Raw genomic sequence first — 25,176 nt, 5'->3', positions numbered from 1 at the left:
ACTGATTAGTCTATGAATCAGGATGATAAATTTTACCATCGGCCAAAGAAGATTACAAAGGCGAAATGGTTAAAAATGAAACTGACTTCAGTTTTGTACGTGTTGAACTTGAAGAAAAAGAGCAACATCCGAGTAGTGGTATCCACTAAGGGCTGGAAATACAGGGCCGGCCACAAATAAAAAGTCAGAGCAACAAAATTAGCTGCGGGCCACCGACCTATAGATTATATTCAAGACTAGAGAAGATTGTCAAACTTAAGCTCATCCTTTTGTCCTCATAATGGGTTTTAAAATACATTTTTCTATATATTTAGCATATGCCTTTATTTTGACCAGAACATAAGTTAATGAGGGGTTAATCATTCTCTTAAGATTCTTTCCAGAACCTCTTATTCATTTCTCTGTACTTGGGGCGGGGGGAGGGGAGGAAGCAGTGTTGCAGGATGCCTTTGCCCACACATGTGTATCTTGTGCTAGAAATGTAATTTCTAGCACAAGATACACAGGTCCAGCAGGAAGTGAAATAATAGTTACATCAACATGGAAAACCAGAAAGTGTGAGTATTTACCAACAATGCAGGCCTATTTAGGCAAGCTCATGAAAGGAAAAAAAAAAAAGCTTTTTGGTTCTGGATGCATATCCTACTATTTAAGACCGCAGATCATTTATCTCTTTTTCCTCAATTTTAGAATTTCCATTCAGTTCAAAACTCATTTGAATCTTTTATTCAGGTCACTTTGTACCTAATGAAGCTTAAAATATGGCTGCAGTTTCTTTAGCAAAGTTCTTCTGACTAATAAAGAATTCATGATCTTTCTTTTGTCCTCAGTTGCTATACCTGCCTTTCCAGGACTGCCCTCGTTTTAAAGAACTTAAGGAGGAGACTCTCAAATCGACAGAATTCCAGAAGAGGTTGCATCCTTATAAGGTTAGAAAATGTGTTATTTTTCGGGGTACAGGAAGGTGGGGAGGGCCAAGACAAAGGAGGAAGCCCCAGGTTCTTACAAGTGTGGGAGGAATGTGTCTGCCAATGGCCAGTTATAGCAGTGGGTTAAAACATTTAATGAGTGTCAGTCATAACTATCTGGTCCTCTTCCCTACGTGGGGCCACAGCCAGTAAAGAAGCCAGTCCCTTTCTGATCCTATCCCCATGTGCCAGAAGGAACTAGATGAAAGTACATGGCTGGGTCAGAATAAAAGCAAGTCTAAAATGATCTGCCTTAATGAGGCTGAGGGGCTGGGACATTGATTTCACATACAAAGGATAGTCTTTTTTATTTTATGTTTCTACTTTGCAAAATATCCCTTTTTAAGACTATGCAAAAGGTAGATATAATGCTTTGTGTATTTAAAAATAAAATTTTAAATCTCTAATACATTTACATGGTTCACAAATTTTAAAAATATAAAAAGGAATACAGTGGAAAGTCTCTTAATGACCCCACAGGTAACTGGTGGCACCATTTTCTTATATAGTCTTGCAGTTTCTTTATGCATATACAAATAAATATGAATATATTCTGGTAGTTTCCCCTTTGCTACACAAAAGGAGTATACTGTATTCACAGAGATGGACACCTTGGATTTTTTTCATTTAACAATATACCTTATAAATATCACTCTATCTGTACATAAAGAGTTTCCTCATTTTTTATAACTGCATTTGGATTTGTGGATGTACCATACTTTTTTAACCAGTTCATACTGACGAACAAGTGAGTCGTTTCTAATCATTTACAGTCTATATGAGTATCTTGTGCATCTGAATAAATTCACAAGAATATCTGTGGAATGATATCCCAGAAGTAGAAATTCTGGGGAAATTTGAAATATTGTCAAATTGCCCTCCAAAGAAGTTATGCTAATATCTGCCCCAGTCAACAAAGCATAGGATTGCCTGTTCCTCTACAGCCTTGCCAACAATGTATAGACAACTTCGGGGATATTTGCCAATCTGTAGGTAAAAAATGGTATCACTAGAAGCCTTTCCTCTAAAATCAGCAACAAGGCAAGGAAGCCCAGTATCATCACCATAATAAAGCATTGTGCAGTAGTCTTTTTCTCTTAGGATGAGTGAGTTTAGGATGTCTTTATCTAGTTAAATGCCTTTTGAATTTTCAGTTGTCTTCATATTCCTTGGCCATTTAGCTTCTGGATTCTTGATTTTCTGCTTTCTATATATTTTAGGAGCTTTCTCCATGTATTTTGATTTTTTTTTTCCTGTGACATAAATGGCATGGTTTCTATTGTCTGCCTGTTGATATTGGTTATAGTATTTTCGCCATGTAATAGTCTTAAGTGTGCTGATGTATTGATACATGGTTTGTATATTTATAGTTATATTTAGAGAAGCTTTCTCCATTCCTAGGCTTCAAAGGAAGTCTGTAATGTTTTCTTCTAATTCCACTATATCTTCATTTTTGTGTGGATCCATTTATACTGGGGTTAGGTACAAAATTTGTATCCTGATTAAGTTTACCCATATTAACTAATCGCCCAATCACTACTGAATAGTCCATCTCTTCCCTTTAAATATATTACAATTCCCCCATTTGTGTGGTCTGTTGCTGTAATTTTTATTCTATTCAATTATTCTTTCATTTTACTAGCCAAAACTACAATGTTGTACTTAGTAAGACTTTATACCTGCTTTAATATCTAAAAGGCTTGTACCCCTCATTCTCAACTTTTCTGAGTTTTCATGGCTCTTTTTTATTTTCTTTGTGAATTTTAGAATCAGCTTGTCTCGGTTCCAAAAACATTTTTTTTTAACTGTCTAGTGTTTTTTATTGGGATCATATTGAATTTATAAATTAACTTGGAGAATTTGCAACTCTATGACATTGAAGTTTCCTTTCTAAGAACATGGTACATTTTCCTATTTGTTCTTCAAGAATTTTTTAAGGTTTTCTTCACATAGGTCTTTACATTTATCTTTAAGTTTGTTCTAAAATTATAATATCTATAAATAACCTTGACTTACCTCTACTTTTCCAATATTCCTCTGATTCTTTTTTTTTTAAGATTTTATTTATTTATTTGACAGAGAGAGGGACCACAAGTAGGCAGAGAGGCAGGCAGAGAAAGAGGAAGGAAAGCAGGCTCCCTGCTGAGCAGAGAACCCAATGTGGGGCTCGATCCCAGGACCCTGAGATCGTAACCTGAGCCAAAGGCAGAAGCTTTAGCCCACTGAGCCACCCAGGTGCCCCTGATTTCTTCTTTTTTAAAAAAAGATTTTTATTTATTTTTTGACAGGAAGAGAGTGAGAGCACAAGTAGGGGGAGTGGCAGAAGGAGAGGGAAAAGCAGGCTCCCCACTGAGCAGAGAGCCTGATGTGGGGCTCCATCCCAGGATCCAGAGATCATGACCTGAGCCAAAGGCAGATGCTTAACCAACTGAGCCACCCAGGTGCCCCCTAAGGGCATTGACTGTGAGCATTCTCATCTTATTTTTTATTTTAGAAGTGTTTTTCTATTAAGCATGCTGGCTTTAGGACCAAATAGAGATATTTGTACCAAATTAAGGAACTAACCATCCTTCCTATTTTATTGATTATTTTGACCAATACTTGTGTTTAACTTTTCGAAAAATCTTTTTAGCATTATTTAAATATAATCAAGGAGTGCCTGGGCAGTTTAGTTGGTTAAGTGTCTGACTCTTGACTTCAGCTCAGGTCATGATCAAAGGTCCTGGGATCAAACCCCACAAAGGGCTCCATGCTCAGCAGGGAGTCTCCTTCTCTCTCCCTCTCCCTCTGCCCCCTCCGCACCATCCCCCCACCATGCCCATGAACTGTCTCCCTCTCTCTCAAATAAATAAATAAATCGTGTGTGTGTGTGTGTGTGTGTGTGTGTGTGTGTGTGTGTTATCAAGTTATTTTTCTCCTTGGATCAGTTACTAAGATGAATTATATTCTTAGATTTGCTCTAATGAGCCATCTTTACATGTCTAGGCTCAAGCCCCTTTCTTCGGATATCAAATTATTTGTCAATATTTTACTCAGAGCTTTTGCATTCGTATTCAAAGTACCATTGGACTACAGTTTTTTTTCCCTGGCCAGTCTTTTTGTCAGTGTCAGTGTTGCACTTAGTTCTTAAAAATGTTTTGGAAGTTTTTTTTTTTTTTTCTTTCTCTACATTCTATAACAGTTAAAATAGCACTGGAATAATTTGCTCCTGAAAGTCTTGGTAGAATTTCTTTATAAAGTCATCTGGCCCTGGAGTTTTTGTTTCATTTGGCTTGGCTTGGGGATGGGGGGGGGGGTCTTTAATATATTTATTTTATGGATATCTGTTTGGGTTAATATTGGCAAATTTTATTTCCTTAGCAAATTTATCCATCAAATAATACCTCCCACAAGGATTCCTAGAAATTGCTGCCTAATTCATCAGGCAGATAGCCGAGTAGTGGGTCTCGTGACTGTGACAATCCAAGAATAATACAGAAGCTAGAGAAATGTTTACATCCCACCCAAATTTCAAATTTATAGCCAGATAGCGGGTCCAGTTTCTATGGTATATTCCTGGTGCTCCAGCTTAAGAAATGTTTCCCCTTCTCACCTTGACTTGTCATTTTTATGTGAGTTCTACTTCACCTACTTCCCCCCAAATTTTGAGGGAGTACACTTGGCCTGATTCCGGGACAACCCAGGAACGTGCGGCAGTAAGCCAGCATGCACCCATACTTTTAATGTAATCATGAGATGCTCAATTAGTAATCGTGAAATTGTTTGGGTTCATATTACCACAGCTGATGTTTCTGGTGCACATTTCAATGGGGGGGCACATTTGCCCCACAGGGAACCCTGGTAATGTTTGGAGACACTTCTGGTTGTCACAACTGAGGGATTAGGGCTGATGGTAAGCATCTTGTTGGCAAGAGGCCAGGCAGACAGCCAAACACCCTACAAAGCCAGAGCACCCTCCACAACAACCAAATAGCAGTAACGCAGAGACTGACTGACTCTAATGCAGAAATGTTTTCTCTGTCCATGTGTGTTTCAGAATTTTATAGAAACCCTGCCAACATTTACAGGATACCATACCGAGGACCTTTTTGGAATGTGGACTAAAGTCTACGACCCTTTATTTTGTGAGGTAAAAGAAAAAATATCAAAGATTAACTTGCAATCTGATTTTTTTACTTATGTCTACTTTGAAACAGATAAATACACTTTCTTACACTTTTTGGCAGATATATTATGCTTCCTTTGACATTGAAACATAATTCGAGACTTCTTTATATTAAATTGAAAACTCTAACTTTTTCTCTCCATTATTTATGTTTTCACCTTTTAGAAAATTGCGGGCAAAATTGCTTTTCTTTTGTCTTGCCATTTACTTATTTTTCAGTCCCTCGGGAATGCTGGGCTCCTGTCATGGATTTTAATGAAAAAAGCAATATTATTATAAGACAGAGAAAAAAAAGTACCTGATTTCTGGATATACAAATAAGCAAGACAACTTTAAGCCAGGCTATTGAAATTGGTTTGTTGGGAATCTCTTCCTTGCTGTACGTGCATATGAAATACTACATCAGTTACTGTTGGGGTTTTCAAGGCTACTTGGTATTTTTCACTCACTAAGCACCATCTACTGGCCTAAAGGAGTACTCCATAATCCTGTTTTTCCCACTGGGTTTACTGAATCCTGGGGCAAAATTCTGACCACCCATAGGACTGATAACTACCTGTGATCTTGAGATCATCTTGAGGGCCCGGGAACCAGCAACTACGTTCATGGTTCTGTGTCAGTAACAAATGACACAGTTTGCCCCCTCCACAACAGAGTTTATTGACCTTCACATGACCTTCCTGATAGTTTCATTAGATCATTAGCATCTGTTTCAAGGAAGGTTTATTAGCCTTATAAAAGACTCTTCAGGGGCACCTCCGTGGCTAGTCAATTAAGCATCTGATGCTTGGTTTAGGCTCAGGTCTTGATCTCAGGGTCATGAGATGGAGCTCCATGTCTGGCTCTGTCCTGGGTGTAGAGCCTGCTTAGGATTCTCTCTCTTCCTCTGCCCCTCCCCACCCCAAATAAATAAATAAATCTTAAAAAAAAAAAAAAAAAGACCTTCAGTGGACACAAGAGCCCACATTTTGGCTTAAGTCTTGATTTTTTTTTTTCTTCCTTACAGTGGGTTGATCTGAGCTGCTCTGTGCTGTGGCCATGGTGCTTGATTTCCTCACTTCTCTCCCACTTATTTCCTCACTAGAGACTCCACTTGGATCTCTTTCAAGTACTGTCTCTCAATCCTACCTTTGAATGTGGTGGATTCTTAATGAACTTTTCATAGCAAGTAATAAATATTGGCAGGAAGTCTACACCAGCTCTGCTCTCCAGCTTATTCATCCATTTAATACATATTCACCAAAAGCCTGCTGTGTGTATGCTTCACATTCCCCAGGAGCGAGTAAACTGAAAGCTGATGGGAGTGGAGGGTCTGGTACTGAAGCTCCAGAAATACACTGCCTCTCCCAGCTGTCCTCTCAGGTTGACAGAAATATCATCTAACCCTGTCAGTGTTACCTTCCCCCACAGGTTCATAGATTTCTAAACCTTTCATAAAGGAATGAGGTATATTCTTGCCCTACCTTACCCTTACTCTGCAAAACAGAAATCCTCCTTTGGACCCAGAGTTTAGCCAAAAGCTATGGAATTCCTAGGAGGGAGCTAATCAGTCTCTGTGAATGTCCCTTCTGAAAATCAATACCACTACATACGACAAAGTAAAGTTTTCCTCGAAAGAAAGGGCTGGATAAGAAAGGCTAGACCCAGCAGTTCTTACAGGGCAAAGAGGACAAAGGAGTCAACGAATAAAAATACACATTTTCTTCCCTTTTTCTTTGCTCCAGAGTATTCACAATTTCACTCTACCCTCGTGGGCCACAGAAGACACCATGTTTAAGTTGAAAAAATTATCAGAATTATCTATCCTGTCCATCTATGGAATTCACAAGCAGAAAGAGAAATCTAGACTGCAGGGGGGTAAGTATATAAAAAAGTGAAAGGACTATACTAGATCTGTGGTTGAGTGATTGGGGTCTGAGTGCTGTCCCACCAGTAATCCGCTATGTGACATTGGACTAGTCACTTTATCACTCCTGCACTAGTTTCCATTCTGCAAAATGGGGATAATAATGATACCTCCTCACAGGTAGTAAGGATTAAAATAAATGTTCATTTTAAATATTCAAAAAGTTTGGGACAAACAGTACCTGGTACTTAATACACTGTCAATAAACACTGTGTGTTTTTATAGTCCTTAATATTGCCCAATCTGAGTCTTGGTTTTCCCATCTGGAAATGAAAGCTTTGCCCTAAAGCTAAATGATACTTTCATGCTTTCCAAATCAAACACTGAAGGATTTTGTATCTAAGCCCATGAAAAGCAATTGTGTCTGGTGGCCTATAGGATGAATTTTTCAAGTGGAAAGTATGATAAAAAGGGGCCTGTTTTCCTGAGGTCCTTGATGGTAGCCATTGCCAAAGTTAATAAAACCTATTTTCCAGACTAATTATGTTACATAGATTCATACATATTGCAATTGACAATTAATGACACAGCTTAAATTTTTCCATTGGCGTTGAAAGTGATGCCTCCTTTCAGCTGTGTTTGGCCTTTCCTAGCATAGGACATCCTATCAGAATGAAAGTAGACCTAGGCAAAAGGCTGCCAAGCCTTTATAATCAGGATAGCTGGGTGGAAGAAAGAAGGTAGAGCCAGGACAGCAAGAGATGCTGATGCCTCTGAGGTTGGTTGGGCAGCAGGCATTGGACTAGTCACTTTATCACTAGTGTTAGTGTAGTCAGGGGGTGTCAGACGTAGGTGTTAACTAGACCTTAAAAGTGAGGAGGGAGAGCAAGAGAAGGTCCATTATGTCAGGTTAACAGTGAAGAAATTCTAAGCCACAGGAGGTGTTCCAAGTCATAGACTCTAGACAGTTTGGGAAAAACAGAGCAATCCCATCAAGACTCCAACCATCGCCAGACCCTATTCACTGTGGGGCCACATCCAGTTCAGCAGGGCCCCAGGAGAAGGCTTAGAGTCAAGGCATCCTGGCTGTTGGACCGACTGGGCAGATGTTCAGTCATGGCTGTGTGTAGGGACCTGGCCCAGGCAGCAGCCCTGTCTGATGCGCAAACAAGGAAGGAGGCAAAGGGTGGACTTTGGGCCCCACTGGCTACATATACACTGGGTCTTACTCCTGAACCCCCAGTACCACACCAGGTACCACCCAATCCCAAGTCACATCAATGGTGGAGATAGGGCTCTTGATTGAGTTCCCCCAACTAGTCACAATGGGCTGAGGTCTTCAGCCCCTCACTACTCGACATGCAGGCCAGGGAGCAGCAGCAGCAGCAACTGCATCAGCAAGCCGCTGGTTGGAAATGCAGGATCTCAGGCTCCACCCCAGACCGGCTGGATCAGAATCTGCCTTCTCCTGAAATCCCTAGGCACCTCACGAAACACAAAAATTCAGAAGCACTTCTCTCGATGCAAGAAATGCTAAAGACGTGGGTAGGGGAAGCCAGACAGAAACCGAGAATAGTCTAATAATAGATGCAGGCGTCTGTATAGGGAGAAAAACTGGGCGTTTTCCTCAGAGTTTGTTCACGTTTCTTCTTGTTTTCCTTTGACTACTAGACATGGCATTTCAGGGAGGTCACTTCCCGGCTCAATCCGGGCTTCCCCTCTGATGAGTGTATTAAACTAGATCCTGTCTGTTTAGAGTCCTTCCTTCAGGTGTTCCTTTTGGTTTCGGACTTCAAAGGCGGGTATTGGTGTGAACGCACCTGTCCTGTACTCTGGAGAAGTCCAGGCTATTGACTGGCCAGGAAATCCTTTCCTGAGTGATTCCTGCCAAAACCCAAGTTCTGCCTATTGTTTGGATCTGGCTAGGCAAGGGAGATCTGTCAGCTGCGTGCTTGTTGGATGATGAGGCGGCTAAACACAATCCTACAGAGAAAACACGTATTGTCCGGGTGACACAGAGTCACACGGGAACATCAGGACTTTGACCGGCATCTTCCCATATTTGCCAAAACTTTTGTTCCATCAGTTGGTTTTAGGGATGCCACAATCTGGTACTCTGTACTCCTCCACCCACCTCCTTCTACACACACACACACACACACACACACACACACCACAAAAATTCCTATGATTCGTGTAGGAATTTTGGATATATGGCTGGTTGTATCTGTAGTAAGACCAACATCTCCTTGCTCTGTGCTGCAGGTTGGTGTAAGCTAGAGCCTGCAAGCCAAATCCAGCCTCTGCCTATTTTTTATAAGTAAAATGTGACTGAAACTCAGCCATACTCATTAGGTAGGACTATGGCTGTTTTGGGGGCTTCCCCCTGGAAGGGAACAGTTATGGCCAACCGTAGGGTCCCAGAACCTAAAACGTTGACTGTGGTCCTTCACAGAAAGTGTGCCAGCCCCTGCTATAGCTCAAGAGTGTGGGAAGGGAAGTGTGTGTCTTCTACTTGGTGATACTTCGTCGAGTGTAGCAGTCACCAGATGATGCAATAGGGGACTCAGAAGCTAGCCTGTGATACTTAATCCTTAGGGTAGCCTAAGGATTAAGGGGGATGCTGGGTTCAGAGAAATTCATCCCCTCTATGCACATGGTGTGGAATCTTGAACAAGTTGCTGAATGTCTCGGAACTTCAGTGTCCCCTGCCATGAACACAATCATTGGCATGCCAGAGTCTGGAGAAAACTGTGGTGGTTACCCCTGGGTTCTTCTGGGGCGAGATGGACCATCACCCCAGAACCAAGAGCTGATATCATATCCCATTATCGACACTGAAGCCTGCTGCAGAGACACTTGTGGAAGTCAGGTTTCTGATAGATGATGGTATTATCCCTAAAGGATGCTGAGAAAGCCACCTTCTCTGAAGCAGAGTGATATAGACTTGTTGGAGATGTGGCTTCCTGCTTCTTCCATTCCTAGTCGGGGGTGTCCAGAATCTACAGAAAGAGCAGACTGCCTCCCTTCCTAATTAGCCCTTTATGGTGCTTCTTGGTAGACAGATGAATAAACAGTCTCTTTGTACTATTTTATGAGCTTTTTAAGGGCAGGCGTCTGATTCACCTAGCATAGTATCTGACCTGTGGTAGCTGCTCAGTGTGTTGGCTGAGTGGACCACAGAGTCTGGAATGACAGTCTGTTAACATCAACGCCCTACTCTTTACAGAAACAAACTTGTCATTCTGGAGCCAGGAGAGTACACATGTAGTAAAGAAACCATCCAGGGGGTGGGGGAGGGGTGGCACAGTGGGTTGAGTACAGCTCTTGGTTTTGGCTTGTGATCTCCGGGTCATGGGATTGAGCCCCACATCCAGCTCCACATTCAGGGTGGAGTCTGTTTCAGTCTTTATCTCTCTCCCCCTTCCTCTGCCACTCCTTCCTGTGCTTACTCTCTCTCTCTCTCTCTCAAATAAATTAATAAATCTTTAAAAAAAAAAAACACCAGAGATATAAGGAGTCTTCCAGTGATGGTTGTGGAAATCCCTGGGGCACCATGTCCTCAAGCCAGGACCTAGCACCCCAAGATACCCCTCAGCCTTCAGCATCTGCCAAGAGGATGGAGACTCAGAGTGGTGTTCCTGGTGAGGAACAACAAATATGAGGGTGAGAGCTCTCCTCTAGGGAGCCCTTAGATGGAAGATGCTGGCTGCCCTCTAATAGTAATCCCCAGGGTCACCTGGAGAAATGGTCCACAGAAGATATCCCATGACCTGTACAGATATCCAGAGAGCTGCTACTCCCATGGCCTCCCACAGGTTTGACTACCTCAGAATAGTCAAAGAGGGATGCCAGGTGCACAGAGTTGTGCAAGAGGGATGAAGAAAAAGTAGATAGATTGTCTACAAAGTAAATGCCAGGCTGTCATTTCAGGGCTTCCCTAGAGAAAAGCTCCAGCTAGCAACTGTCTGAAAAATGCCATTTGTAATTCCTTCCAAGTTCCTCAACCTCCTTTCTCATGTTTGGACAAAATCTGGGGATAGTAAGGTCCTCGTGTGCCAATCCAACTCTCCTTGCCCAGCCTGTATATGAGTCACTATATGTGGCTGGGCCTCAGCTTTCTCACTATAAATGGGGAACAGAAGTCAGAATCCAGTAAAATAACATAAAGCACACAGTAGGTGCTCAACCAGAGTTCTTTCTTTTCCTCTCTTAAGTTCTGAGACTCAGGGCAGAGAGAATCGCAAAGTAGGAATTAACAAAATGTTTAAGCCCATGTTTGGTTCAGCTCCGTTGTTGGTCTGTCTTTTTGAAGGTGTCCTGGTCAGTGAGATCCTCACAAACATGAACAGTGCAACTCAGCCATCGAACCACAGAAAACTCGTCATGTATTCCGCGGTAAGTATTTTCACCTCCACTCAACAGCCATCCGTTCAGGCAGTGATCTCTTTAAGGAGGGAGCCTCATTTTCTTCATCATCACCTCCCTTTTGCCCAATAGATGGTAAACATTTTAGATATTGATTCTTCAGCTGTCCTAAATATGTGTCTATATGACCACTGTGTGGTTGGCACTTTTAAATTTTTTTTAATTTTAATTTTTAAATTTGATACATAATTCTGGCCCTTGAGGAGTTTACAATCTAGGACTCACAAAAAAACATAAACACCCTACAAAGCAGTATAGAAATGCAGCACAAGCAAGTCTTTGGTGGCATGGAGAAGGGAAGCATCCCTTCTGTTCCAAACTAAAAGCAGAGCAGGAACGGGATGCGGTGATGAATGGGATGTGGGCGGGGAGTAAGGATGTGGAGGGAAAACCACAGGTGAAGGCTATGTTTCAAGCCTCCAGGACTGGAAGGAGGGTGGAGCCATTAACAGAGGTGCTCTCGGGCCAGGGAGATGTAGCAATTTAGACAGCTGGGTTTGAAATGCCAGGCAGCGTCCAAATAGAAATTGCAAGAGACAAAGGGACTAGAAGAGAGAAGGGGGGAAGAGAGCTGCAACGTGAAGTTAGAGCTACATTGGATGCAGAAAGAAGATCAATCTGAGGAGCAGGAGCCAGGGAAAGAGGCACTGTTCAGGGAGTTGGGGGGGGGGGGGATTCAAGGGGTGCATTGAGCACTGAAATGGCCGTACATGGAGTCTGCAATGAGTCCTGCAATCAGGACACACAGTATGGGAACTCGGCTTCCCACCCACTTCTTTATGATGGAGCATTTCTCAGATGTGACTTGGCTGGAGAAAGCCACGTTTTCATTCTGCAGGAAGATGGAAGAAGTAACTCCAGATACAGGGAAGTCTGTTTATCATCAAAGGTTCTGAGTGGTGTAAGACAAAAGCTCATGGATGGAACAGAATGTAGTCCTTCTGAAGAGGGGCTTCCTGAAACCAGTCCATTCTGCCAGTTTTTTTAGTTTCTCATCTGGTTTCCTGTTCTAATTGGTGTGACTTCTTGCAAGTTATAATTCCGTAACTAGTTCCTTGTGCAGGAAATCAGTTCTAAGCCCTTTTTAATATGTGTACCTGCCATATAGTTTAGGCACCCAAACATTTTGCCCATTTTGTAGATACAGATGCTGAAGACTTTCAAAGATTATCAAGTTAATTAGTGGCAAAACTGGGATTGAAAACCAGCCCCCTGTGCCCTCCAGCCACTCGGGGATAAACAACTAACAATTACTTTTGAGCTATGCTCTCTATTTCCTTACATTTTGACCTCTCTAACATTTATAACCTTATATATTCTTCCCCAGCTTTACTTTTTAAAGATATTTTTTATTCATTTATTTGAGAGAGAGAGAGCACAAGCAGGGGGAGAGGCTGAGGGAGAAGCAGATTCCCCACTGAGCAGGGAGCCTGACATGGGATTCAATCCCAGGACCCTGGGGTCATGACCTGAGCTAAAGGCAGACACTTAAACAACTGAGCCACCCAGGCATTCCTCTTCTCCAACTTTAAAATCAGATTATTCTAATCTGTAGAAGAAATATAATCTAGCATTAATATGTTCCAAAATGTTTTAAAATTTAAACAATCTAGAACAGAGATGTTCAACTGGGGAAAAGCATGGTACAAAACCTGAACACCAGACTCAAATTTACTTTCTTCCATTTTGGGGTTATATGACATCAAGCAAGTTATTTAACTTATCTGGGCCTGTTTGTTCTTTTTTTTTTTTTTAAGATTTCATTTATTTATTTTATAGAGAAAGGGATAGAGAAGAGGGAGCAGGGGAGTGGTAGAGAGAGAAGCAGGCCTCTTGCTGAGCAGGGAGCCTAATGTGGGGCTCTGATCCCAGGACCCTGGGATCATGACCTGGGCCCAAGGCAGACACTAATGACTGAGCCACCCAGGTGCCCCCTGTTTGTTCATCTTTTTAATGGGAATGTACTGCCTAGCACACAACAGATGCTCCACCAAAATTAGCCCTTCCCCCTCTCTACCAGGGGGGTATGACAAATTTAAGTGATTCAGAAACCATCATGGTTCTCTACAAGTGCTTAGTACTACCTGTGGAATGTACATCTGAACCAAAGGTAAAGATGGAAAATGATTTGTTTCAAATTCCCACAGCATGACACTACCGTGAGTGGCCTACAGATGGCACTAGATGTTTACAATGGAATCCTTCCTCCCTATGCTTCGTGCCACATAATGGAATTGTATCTTGAGAAGGGGTAAGTATCTAAGAGGTGCTTTTCACACTTAATACTGGACCCCAGGGTTTTTTATTATTATTATTATATAATATTATTGTATTGTATTAAATATTTCTTAAAATATTTAATTTTCAATTAAGTACATAAAAAATATAAGTACCTAAAATAAAATACTAGGCAAAATAATTCCCTAAGTTAAAAATATTGCTATTTTTTTACACTTTCAAATTTCATGAAACAATTTTATCCAAACTCTTTGTATGCATCTTAACTTGTGTCTTCATCAGTAGAGGCACTTTGAGTCCCCTAAAACTGTTTTACAGATATATTAACAGGGGCGCCTGGGTGGTTCAGTCCATCAAGTGTCTGCCTTAGGCTCAGGTCATAATCCCAGGGTCCTAGAATTGACCCCCACAACTGGCTCTTGCTCAGCAGGAAACTGCTTCTCCCTCTCCTCCCCACTTGTGCTCTGTCTCTTGCTATCTCTGTCACTGTCTCTTTCTCTCTCAAATAAATAAATAAAATCTTTTTTAAAAAACATATATTGGGACACCTGGGTGGCTCAGTTGGTTGGACGACTGCCTTCGGCTCAGGTCATGATCCTGGAGTTCCGGGATCGAGTCCCACATCAGGCTCCCAGCTCCATGGAGAGTCTGCTTCTCCTTCTGACCTTCTCCTCGCTCATGCTCTCTCTCACTGTCTCTCTCTTAAATAAATAAATAAAATCTTTAAAAAATATATATATATATTAACTAATAAGGGTAATTTTGGTTACCGTACAAATGAACCTCAGATTCTCAGAGGCTTATCCCAATGGACACTTCTTTTTCATTCATCTAATACTCCACCAGTGATGTCCGTGGTTGGTTGCAGCACCTGGGGGGCTCAGTCGGTTAAGTGTCAACTCTTGATTTTGGCTGAGGTCATGATCTCAGGGTCATGATCTTAGAGTCATGAGATCGAGCCACACCTCAAACTCAGCACTGGGCATGGAGACTGCTTAAGATTCTCTTTTCCTTTCCTCCCCCCCCCCCTAAAAAAAAAAAGAGAGAGAGATGACCTGACCCATTAGGAGGTGACTCAATCATACTGTGATTTGGGGACACAGGGTTCTATAGGAAGTTATGTACCACCCCCCTACAGTCAGAGGCCATCAGCACTGAGGCAAGACCCTCTACCAGCAAAAAGATTACAACTCGCTGCAAGCTCAGATGATGACTAGCATTTTTTTAGCAATAAAGTATTCTTAATTAACTTACACACATTTTTTAGGTGTAATGCTATTGCACATTTAATACACTTCAGTGTAGTATAAACATAACTTTCTATAGAAGGCTATAACTCCCATAGGTACACTAGTGATTCCTCTTTGATGGATTTGGGCAAAGTAAATTGAAAGGATTCACCATTTTAAACGCCATTAAGAACATTCATGATTCAGGAGAAGATGTCAAAATATCAACATTAACAGAAGTTTGGAGGAAGTTGATTCCAAAGCCCTCATAGATGACTTAGAGGGATTTAAGACTTCAGTGCAGATGTGGTAGAAATAGCAAGAGAACTAGAATTAGAAGCAGAGCCTGAAGATGGGACTGGACTGCTACAACCTAATGACCAAACTAACGGGTGAGGAGTTGCTTCTTATGGATGGGCAAAGAAGGTGGTTTCTTGAGATGGAAACTACGCCTGGTGAAGATGCTGGGAACATTGCTGAAATGACAAAGGATTGAGAATATCACATAAACTCAGTTGATGAAGTAGCAGCAGGGTTTGAGGGCACTAACTCTAATTTTGAAAGAAGTTCTACTGTGGGTAAAATGCTCACAAACAGCATCACATGCTGCAGAGAGATGGTTGGTGAAAGGAAGGGTCAATCAATGTGGCGACTTCACTGTTGCCTTATTTTAATAAATTGCCACAGTCACTCCAGCCTTCGGCAACCACCACCCTACAGTCAGAGGCCATCAGCACTGAGGCAAGACCCTCTACCAGCAAAAAGATTACAAATCGCTGCAAGCTCAGATGATGGTTAGCATTTTTTTAGCAATAAAGTATTCTCTTTTTTTTTTCTTTTTTTTTAAATTTTTTATTTTTTATAAACATATATTTTTATCCCCAGGGGTACAGGTGTGTGAATCACCAGGTTTACACACTTCACAGCACTCACCAAAGCACATACCCTCCCCAATGTCCATAATCCCACCCCCTTCTCCCAAACCCCCTCCCCCCAGCAACCCTCAGTTTGTTTTGTGAGATTAAGAGTCACTTATGGTTTGTCTCCCTCCCAATCCCATCTTGTTTCATTTATTCTTCTCGTACCCACTTAAGCCCCCATGTTGCATCACCACTTCCTCATATCAGGGAGATCATATGATAGTTGTCTTTCTCCGCTTGACTTATTTCACTAAGCATGATACGCTCTAGTTCCATCCATGTTGTCGCAAATGGCAAGATTTCATTTCTTTTGATGAGCAATAAAGTATTCTTAATTAACTTACACACATTTTTTAGGTGTAATGCTATTGCACATTTAATACACTACAGTGTAGTATAAACATAACTTCTGTATGCACTGGGAAACCAGATAATTGATTTGATTCACTGTATTATAATATTTGCTTTATTGTGGTGGTCTGAAACCAAACCCACAGTATCTCCAAGGAATGCGTCTAGTTGCTTGGTCTCACCTACATGCAAGGGAGTCTGGGAAATGTAGTCCCTTCTCAGCCATAACTCTAGTATGTGGAAAGAGAATCATGAATGTTGATCAACTATTAGTCATCTTTGCCATATCATCTTGAGAAAAAAGATACTGTCACTGGGAACATCATTCCAGGGTATAAGTAGTCATTCACATAATATTGGGAAGTTTTGAAAAACATATCTCTAGGAATGCCTGGGTGGCTCAGTCTGTTAAACGGCTGCCTTTGGCTCAGTTCATGATCCCAGGGTCTTGGGACTGAGTCCCACATCAGGCTCCTTGCTTGGCAGTGGGGAGCCTGCTTCTCCCTCTGCCTGTGCTCCCCCTGTTCATGCTCCCTCCCTCCCTCTCTCTCTCTGACAAATAAGTAGATAAATCCTAATACACACACACACACGTACATACATACACACATATACTTGTGGTTACTACTGGTTATGTGGCTTTTAAAAGTGAAATTTTTTTAATGATTTATTTATTCATTTTAGAGACAGAGCACAAGCAGGAGAGGTAGAGGGAGAGAGAGAGAGAATCTCAAGCAGACTTCGCATCTAGCAAAGAGCCCGACTCAGGCCTCAATCCCCTGACCATGAGATCATGACCTGAGCCGAAACCAAGAGTCAGGTGCTTAAAAACAACTGTACCACCCAGGCACCCCTGAAAGTGATATTTTAAAAGGCTTACTTATAAAAACACCCAATGGTTGCAGTTGTGAGGTTTCTATCCCAAGAATGATCACTAAATCCTACCTGAGCTTCTTTCCTGCCTCTTTGGCAAATGACTCCATAAGCTCTCAAACTAATTTTATAAGGCTGGCATACACCTTGTTTTTTCAAATAAAGTATCAAATATGAGGGAGTATAGGGACTTAGGTATACACCCACACCTTCTCTCTGAGGTATAATTTTTACAAAGTCTGGATGTATATTTAATTAAGCAGATATGTTAAATATTGCTCAGTTCCATGTTTATTGCCTGAATAAGGAGAGCAGAGATACCTTCGTTCAGAGGAAAACCTAAAAGAAATCCTGAGAGAAGAAGAGAGAAAATGAAGTAAATGAGAATCATGAAGGGGAGAGAATAAGAGAAGGAAAACCCAATATCCCACCTGCTCCCCACTTCTTATTCAAAGTCTCTTCAGATCACCCCAATTCCCCCCAACCATCTCCTTTCAGCTCCCTCTCCAATTAAACCTTCTGGTCCCCACCTCTTTTGCCCCTGGTTATCTAACAAACCAGCGCTCCCATTTCCACCCTCTGGATCTGGCCCACCTGTACCAATCTACCCATCTCACACCTAAGTTAGCTAATATTCACTCATTCCTGTAAATTCTTCCCCTCTTAACCTGTGTCTTCTTAACATTTTTTTTTTAAGATCTTTTCTATTTGAGAGAAAGAGCACATGGTGGGGAGGGGCAGAGGGAGAAGCAGACTCCCCGCTGAGCAGGGAGCCCAATGCAGAACTTGATCCCAGAACCCTGGGATCATGACCCAAGCCGAAGGCAGATGCTTAACCGACTAAGCCACCCAGAAGCCCCTAACTTCTTAACTTCTTAACTACAGCTGACATATTATGGGCCAGGTAGAAAATAACTCAATGGCAATTCAACAACACAGAGCTAACAGCTCTGTCTTCTACCTTCCCCCACCAGGGAGTACTTTGTAGAGATGTACTACCGGAATGAGACACAGCACGAGCCATATCCCCTCACGCTGCCAGGCTGCATTCCCAGCTGTCCTCTGACGGAGTTTACTAAGCTGGTTGCTCCTGTGATCCCCCAAGACTGGTCCACGGAGTGTATGACCACAAGCAAAGACCAAGGTACCGGGGATGTTTGAGTTAGTGTGTCTGCAGAGCTCTGCAGAAAAGGCAGAATACCCTTTCTCCAGGCAGATGTGGCTTTGAGAATATGACTCGGCCATCACCCCCAGATTTGAGGGAAATGGGTTCGGGGTGATAATTGTCTGTTTCAGGGGCCCCCAACTTCAGTCAACTCCTACCTCTCTCCCTGCCCCCCTTGCCTAAACCTTGGCTTGGTTTTTCTAGTGTTAATAGAAAAGGGTATCATGTCAAAATAGAATCAGAGATTAAACTTAGATCAAAGTTCATGGGCCTGCCATGAGCTATATGATTGGCCACACAGTTTTGGGGTCTTTTTTTAAGAATTCCCAGCTATCAGTTGAGTGGGATTAAATGAGGTTGTTCTTTAAAGTGTCTGAAGTGAAACAGATTTCAAACAAAATCCATAATCTAGAGTGAGAGCAAAGAAAGGAAAAAGTTGATCCTAGGCAGATGGGCAAAGGACCAGCTTACCTATTGGTTCTGGCCTTCTTGCAAGGAAAGGCAGAAAAATGAATACAGTGGAACCATCTACAGAAATCGTCTACACTGGGAAGCTGGTCCTATCTTTTTCTATTTATGTTAAAACATATGGGGTAAAAAAAAAAAAAAAAAAGAAAAAGAAAAAGAAAAGAAAAGCTGAAAAGTAAATACCTCTTTGTATCCTTTAGCCCTGGAAATTGTACGTTACTTTTGAAGAAACCAAAAGCAAACTTTGCCGGAAAACTTTGTTGTATATAATATATATGGCAGCTCTTGGAGCACAGACATCCTAGCAAAAAAGTAATATTATTTAAGCACACAACACACCAGAGATGAGAACCCTGCATGGGTGGTTTCCCACGAAGCTGGTAAGAGATGCCGACTCTGGAGTTGGTTTTAAGAGAGAAAGTACGATGACATGTATCAAAGTGGAATAAAATTATAAATGTAAGAATGTTCTAAGTGCCTCCAAGATCAAAACTTACTGGAATATTGAAAGTATGGCTGGGTGATGGCTGTCCTGAGCACAAGAGGGATGTGTAAGGCTTTGGATCCTGGGATCTTCAGAAAACCTAAGCAAGTTCACAGGTCCTGCGGAAATGACTCACTGTGCAAGAAGAACTTATGTGCCAATGACACCCTTTAGACTTGTGTAGATTGCCCGGGTGGCAGGTGCAACACATCTAGAGAACACTGTGCCACGTGACCATGACAGATTAAAGATGAAACGGTTTCTAGAGATGGTATCTGCTGGATGCCAGAGTCCAGAGCAAAGCTATTCCCTTGCCTAGTGGGTTATGCGATGACTGACATTTGACATTGGTATATTTATTTGTATTACTTTTTCCCAAGTAAATATTTGTCCCCAGCAGTACCATCTAGTTACCCTTCCCTCCCTGTGCATGTAACTTCCCTCCAGCAGTAAGCCAAATGTAAAACAGTGAATAAAGTCGCTAGTAGGGAGTTCAGAACATTACTGTTACGATGAATTGTGAAAAGTGTGTATGTGTTAAATTAGAATGAAATCCAAGAAGGACCTATTTGAGGGGCTCTATTTTTGTTTGGGGATTTTATCTTAATGTAACTGGAAGGAAAATATTAATGGAAAGTAAAAATGATTTTGACTGCTTGGATGAATATCTTACATTGAAAATGTACTAAGTTCGGACTTTACTGCTTCAGAAAAAGTCTAAGCTGATGGACGGCTCTGCTTCATCTGTTAAGGGGGAACTTGCAAGAAAACACCCTGGGAAAATGTATAATGTAGCAGGGAAGCAAAAAGATACATATTACACAAGAGTTGTATCTTATGACTATAAGGGCTGCTAGGGGACTAGAGTTAACTGGATTTAGAGGGATGGAAGCAGTCAGGTATGGCAGCCAAGGCAATCTGTAGGAGGTAACAGCTGCACCATATGAAATCAGTTTGGATGGAGGTTTCTAATGGTGTGGCACAAGGTACTAGAAAGCCATTTATCAAATGTCTTAGTGGCTTGAACCTGGAAAGGGTAGTAGAGTTATTCAGCAGAAGATTCTGGGTCTAAGGAGATTCCCACAGGTAATCAAGGGGCCAATTCTAATAAGATAAAATATCATCTCCACAAGAGCAAGGATCTTTATCTGTTGTGTTCTCTCTTAGATCTGTCCTCAGAAATAGCTGTGCCTGACATGGATTAGCACTCAATAAATATTTGCTCCAGGAATGTATAAATTACTTATCGTTCCTCCCTGAACCTACTGTCTCTATCTTGATTTGCAGCAATACCCAGTAACCTGGGAGTTAACTTTTGATCCCAACCTCTCCTTTATTCTCCATAGCTGATCTGTCCCCTCTTCTTACCAAACCTACCTATAGAGTGTTTATAAAACTCTTTTCCTCAAGACACCAGTGTCAGGGCACCTGGGTGGCTCAGTCGATTAAGCATCTGCCTTCAGCTCAGGTCATGATCGCAGGGTCCTGGGATCGAGCCCCATGTCAGGCTCCCTGCTCAGCAGGAACCTGCTTCTCCCTCTGCCCCACCACCCTCATGCTCTCTCTCGCACACTAGGATCAGCAACTTAATATTCAAATAGAGTGAAACTAATTACAAAATATGTTAATAAAGAGAAAACTTAGGGATTGTTGTGCTGGAGCCAATACCTACCAACCTCAAGAGTGCCACGTGCACATCTTTCCCAACTCTGAACTCAAAGACTTGACTTTGGCAGTGTGAAATTAGTCATGGTGTCCTAGCAGGAGCATTTTCACCACAGAAATCAGCATATGCTACAAATTAGTTTTGTTTCTTGTGGTTTTGATGCAGTTTACTAGCACGCCACTGGCGTTAGCTCATAGAGAGCTTGTTAAGAGTCTATAACATAAGGTGGTTTCCAACAAGATGAATTCAAAATCTGAACTCCTTTAAGGAAAAACATTTAGATTTGTTCCATGTGGTCTCAAAGAGTGATGGTTGGGGCAGCAGGTGAAAATTTCAGAAAGACAGACTGTGATCAGTGTAGGGAAATTCCTGGAACAGAAAGTCCTATTTGCCTTGACAGAGACACCATTAAGCAGGCCAAAGTATAAGAGGTTATAGGTATTGAGTGATTTCTTAGTAGGGCCATTATTTATTAGCTATTATTTAGCTAATAAAAGTACGGGGTGCCCAGATACATTTGAATAATAGTTTTAACTACTGGATTTTTATATTATATTGGGGGGAAAATATAGATGACTACAGAATATTTAGGGTATCCTGAGAAAGCCAGTACAGAAAGCAGGACAGGGGTGCCTGGGTGGCTCAGTGGCTTAAAGCCTCTGCCTTTGGCTCAGGTCATGATCCCAGGATCCTGGGATCCAGCCTCACATGGGGGGGGGGGGCTCTGCTCAGCGGGGAGCCTGCTTCCCTTTCTCTCTCTGCCTACTTGTGATCTCTGTCTGGCAAATAAATAAATAAAATTTAAAAAAAAAAAAAAGAAAAGAAAGCAGGACAAACCATTAAATAAAGTACACGCAGAATGCCTGACAGTCCCACCACCCATGAAATCCTACCCTCACCTATAAGCAGTGTTATTTACTTGTGCTAGTAGACCCAATCAGTTTCATTCTCATATCGACTAAGTTAAGCAGAGTCTTTGCTGGGAAATTCATAAGTCTAAGTTCCACACTATGTTACTTGAAAATGATAAAATTCTTTTTTAGAAAATACTTTTCTTAATTGCAGAATTTTACTGACACTGTCAGACTTTCTTTGCTAACAGTCTCCCAAACCCTTTCTCAGTCTCCAACACCACATATTTCATGGGAAAGAGAATTAGTGGTAGGAAGTTCTAGTTTCCACCCTTATAGTCTTTATCAACCTGAGACTTCACAGTAAATATCCACATGCCCAAGGCAAGATCCAGACCTTTATACACCTTGAATCTTCAGACAATGCCTAGAACCTGGTACTTTCTGTCAAAATTTACTAAGTGAATAAATGTTCAGCCCTGTTGTGTCTGGGTGGCTCAGTCGGTTAAGCATCTCACTCTTGATTTTGGCTCTGGTTGTGATCTCAGGATTGTGAGATGGAACCCTGAGCTGCACTCCCCACTCAGCTGGGTGTCTGCTTAAGATTCTCTCTCTCCGGGGGCCTGGGTGGCTCAGTGGGTTAAAGCCTCTGCCTTCCGCTCAGGTCCTGATTCCGGGGTCCTGGGATAAGCCCCACATCAGGCTCTCTGCTCAGCAGGGAGCCTGCTTCCTCCTCTCTCTGCTTCTCTGCCTAGTTGTGATCTTTGTCTGTCAAATGAATAAATAAAATCTTTCAAAAAAAAAAATTCTCTCTCTCCTTCTGCCCTGCCCGCCTCTCTCTCTGTCTCTCTCAAAATAAATAAATAAACTTTAAACATAAATCAACAGGGGCGCCTGGGTGGCTCAGTCATTAAGCGTCTACCTGAATTCAGCTGGGGTCATGATCCCAGGGTCCTGGAATCCAGCCCCATATGGGGCTCCCTGCGCAGTGGGAAGCCTGCTTCTCCCTCTCCCACTCCCCCTGCTTATGTTCCCTCTCTCGCTGTCTCTCTGTTAAATGAATAAATAAAATCTAAATAAATAAATACATATTCAGCCCTTCATACTTAGCCTGACTTCTTCGTGCTGGGCCCAGATATCAGAAGCCTAGAACCCAAGTGTTCAATAAATAGGGGAGAGAAACTACAAATGAGCCTCAAATGTGACTACACTATAAAGGCCCAGTCACTAACTACAAATGCATATGTATATGCCAATATGTCTGTGATGTTTGGTCTGTTTTCATCACAGTTACCTTGGCATTCTCTTGTTCCCCCATTGCTATTTAGAGCCCCTTCCAGCACCACCCCTCCCTCAGAGAGAAGGCCAATGACAGCACCCATTTCTCATTCTTGTTGCCACTTATCATCAGTTTCCCAGGACATGGGTCATCCTTCATTAATGACATTGGGAACTTGCTTTGGTATACACCAACTCACTCCTCAATTCCACACCTGTCCTCCATTTAGGCAAGTCTGACATCACTCTAGTGGCCCATCCCATATACGCTGCCCACCACAGCAATATCCAACCCTCGATTAAGCCAACCACACAGTTTCTACATTCTGATCGGCTGAGTGGAACAGGAACCTATGGTTACCACTGTAGATTATGAACGTTGAAATTTCTATTGCACCCCAGCTGGATCTTTCAGCACTTCTTGGCAAACACATTCACCCTTACTGGACTCTTCTCCTGTATTCTACAGGAAAGCCTTGTTATTTTCCCCAAACTTTGAATTCCATCTTGGCTTCTTTAATTCTTATGAGATGTCCTAAGAAGAGCAAGACGGTCCATTGAAAAGTCTTTTAGGTTCTCCTGTCACTACCTCAAAATATGTTAATAGCCTTAACCTGCCTTTACTGCTGCCCCTCAGGAAAACATGTTCCTCCCTGAGTAACCTAACTCCTTTTCTCATGTATAGGATCCCACCGCTCATCTCCGAGGACCTTGACGAATCTTACTTAGCTTCATTTTCTTCCTCTGCTCTGGCTTCCTTCTACTAGGAACATTCCCAAATCTCTCATCAAAGAGTAGCTTCAAGCACCTGCTCTCAGTCTCTTCAATCCCAATTTTCTTGAACTAATTAATCATTTACATTCTGTATTTCCTCATCTCTCTCGCTCCTGAGCTATTCAAAAAAATGATGGTCTTCCTACTATCCCTCTTTGGAAACATCCCTTTTGAAAGTCATCAGTGCCTAATCCAGCAACCTGTCTTTATTTTCCTGCCAATACCACACATCCCCATTTTACAGAGAAGAAAACTGAGCCTCAGAAAATAACATGCCTCAAGTGGTAGGGTCAGGATTCAAAACTCACACTCTCCACCATATTTCTACTGTATCATCTTCCCTTTCTATCCCACACCAGCTTCTTGACTATCCCCCTGGGTCAGATTCCCAAAAATTAAATTAGTGGATCAAAGTATGTGAATATTCAATAAACAGTAGCTTTTTTTTTAGTACATATTATGTACCTAATCAGTGTCTGTGGAGGAGGCATTAAGTCTGCTGAGGAAATAGCAGCAAGACAAGAAAATTGCCCCCATGTGACCCAGACCCTTTGGCAGAGGCATGGGGAGGCAGGCCGGGAGGACAGGGAGATAAAGAATTAAAGAATCCCTGATGGTTAAGGATGGTAAACACTATAATAGAGGACAGATGGGAAAGGCAATTAGCTTGAGTCTAAGTGGTCAGAGAAGGCTTTTCAGAGGAAGTGATGTTTAAATTAAAGCCTAAAGGAGAGAAAGAATTAACTGAGAGAGTAGAGGTGAGGAAAGAGGGGAAAGTTACCAGAAAAAAAAGAGAGAAAATGTGTAGAAACCCAAAGGCTAGACACAGCATGCAGCGTTTTAGGAATTAGAAGAACTATGTCTCACGAAGATGCTGAGGAGGTGGGCATTAAGTGTCTTAGGACAAACTGAGTAGCTCTGGCCATTAAAAGTTTTTAAGCAGATGGCACCTGGACGGGTCAGTTGGTTAAGTGTCTGCCTTCAGCTCAGGTCAGGTCCTGGGATCAAGTCCCACATCAGGTCCCCTGCTCAGCAGGGAGCCTGATTCTCCTTCTCCTAACCCCTCCCTCTTCTCTTCCCCCTGCTCCTATTCCCTCTCATTCACTCTCTCCCAGGTAAATAAAATCTTTAAAAAAAAAAAAAAAAAAAGGTTAGGCAGAGGACATATGATGGGACTGGCTTCTTGTTTTAGAAAGACCTCTGCACTCCTTGGGGAGAGCAGATTGGAGAGCGGTGGGACTGAAGGCAGGGAGCAGGGCTGGGAGGCTGTTGCAGTAATCCAAGGATGCAGATGAGGGCACACTTTCTCAAAGGGGAAAAGAGGACAAGCAGGGGGGACTTGGAGGTAGGGGCTTTTAATACTTATTGCCAAAATAGTTTCCAGCAAAGTAATGCTGATTCACACTGCCTTCAGCAGCTTTCACGTGTTTCACGTGTCCCCGTGTGGTAAGAGGGCTTTCAGTCATTTCCAG

The 25,176-nt window shown here is 42.1% G+C and overlaps 1 protein-coding gene across 4 annotated transcripts in view; it reads left to right on the top strand.

Annotated features, from left to right (window-relative positions):
• The window catches only part of ACP3 (acid phosphatase 3), a 63,162-nt gene that overhangs the window by 16,573 nt on the left and 21,413 nt on the right, over window positions 1-25,176 (top strand). For 3 of the 4 annotated variants that reach the window (XR_006609234.1, XM_045088915.1, XM_004762503.3), the window contains exons 5-10: window positions 831-929; window positions 5,005-5,097; window positions 6,858-6,990; window positions 11,295-11,377; window positions 13,555-13,658; window positions 17,993-18,162. Coding sequence is in view for 3 of the 4 variants with exons in the window: in XM_045088915.1 (XP_044944850.1) it covers window positions 831-929; window positions 5,005-5,097; window positions 6,858-6,990; window positions 11,295-11,377; window positions 13,555-13,658; window positions 17,993-18,162 (682 nt within the window). In the remaining variant the exon portion in view is untranslated. Of the gene's footprint in view, window positions 1-830; window positions 930-5,004; window positions 5,098-6,857; window positions 6,991-11,294; window positions 11,378-13,554; window positions 13,659-17,992; window positions 18,163-18,851; window positions 19,782-25,176 lie in introns of those variants that run through there. The other variant, XM_004762504.3, reaches the window with a different exon arrangement.

The sequence above is a fragment of the Mustela putorius genome, unplaced genomic scaffold (assembly GCF_011764305.1).
Source record: "Mustela putorius furo isolate JIRA1106 unplaced genomic scaffold, ASM1176430v1.1 tig00003834_pilon_pilon_pilon, whole genome shotgun sequence".
NCBI classification, from domain to species: Eukaryota; Metazoa; Chordata; class Mammalia; order Carnivora; family Mustelidae; genus Mustela; species Mustela putorius.
The sequence above is the reverse complement of the archived record's forward strand: the minus strand, read 5'-3'. Positions and strand labels throughout refer to the sequence as shown.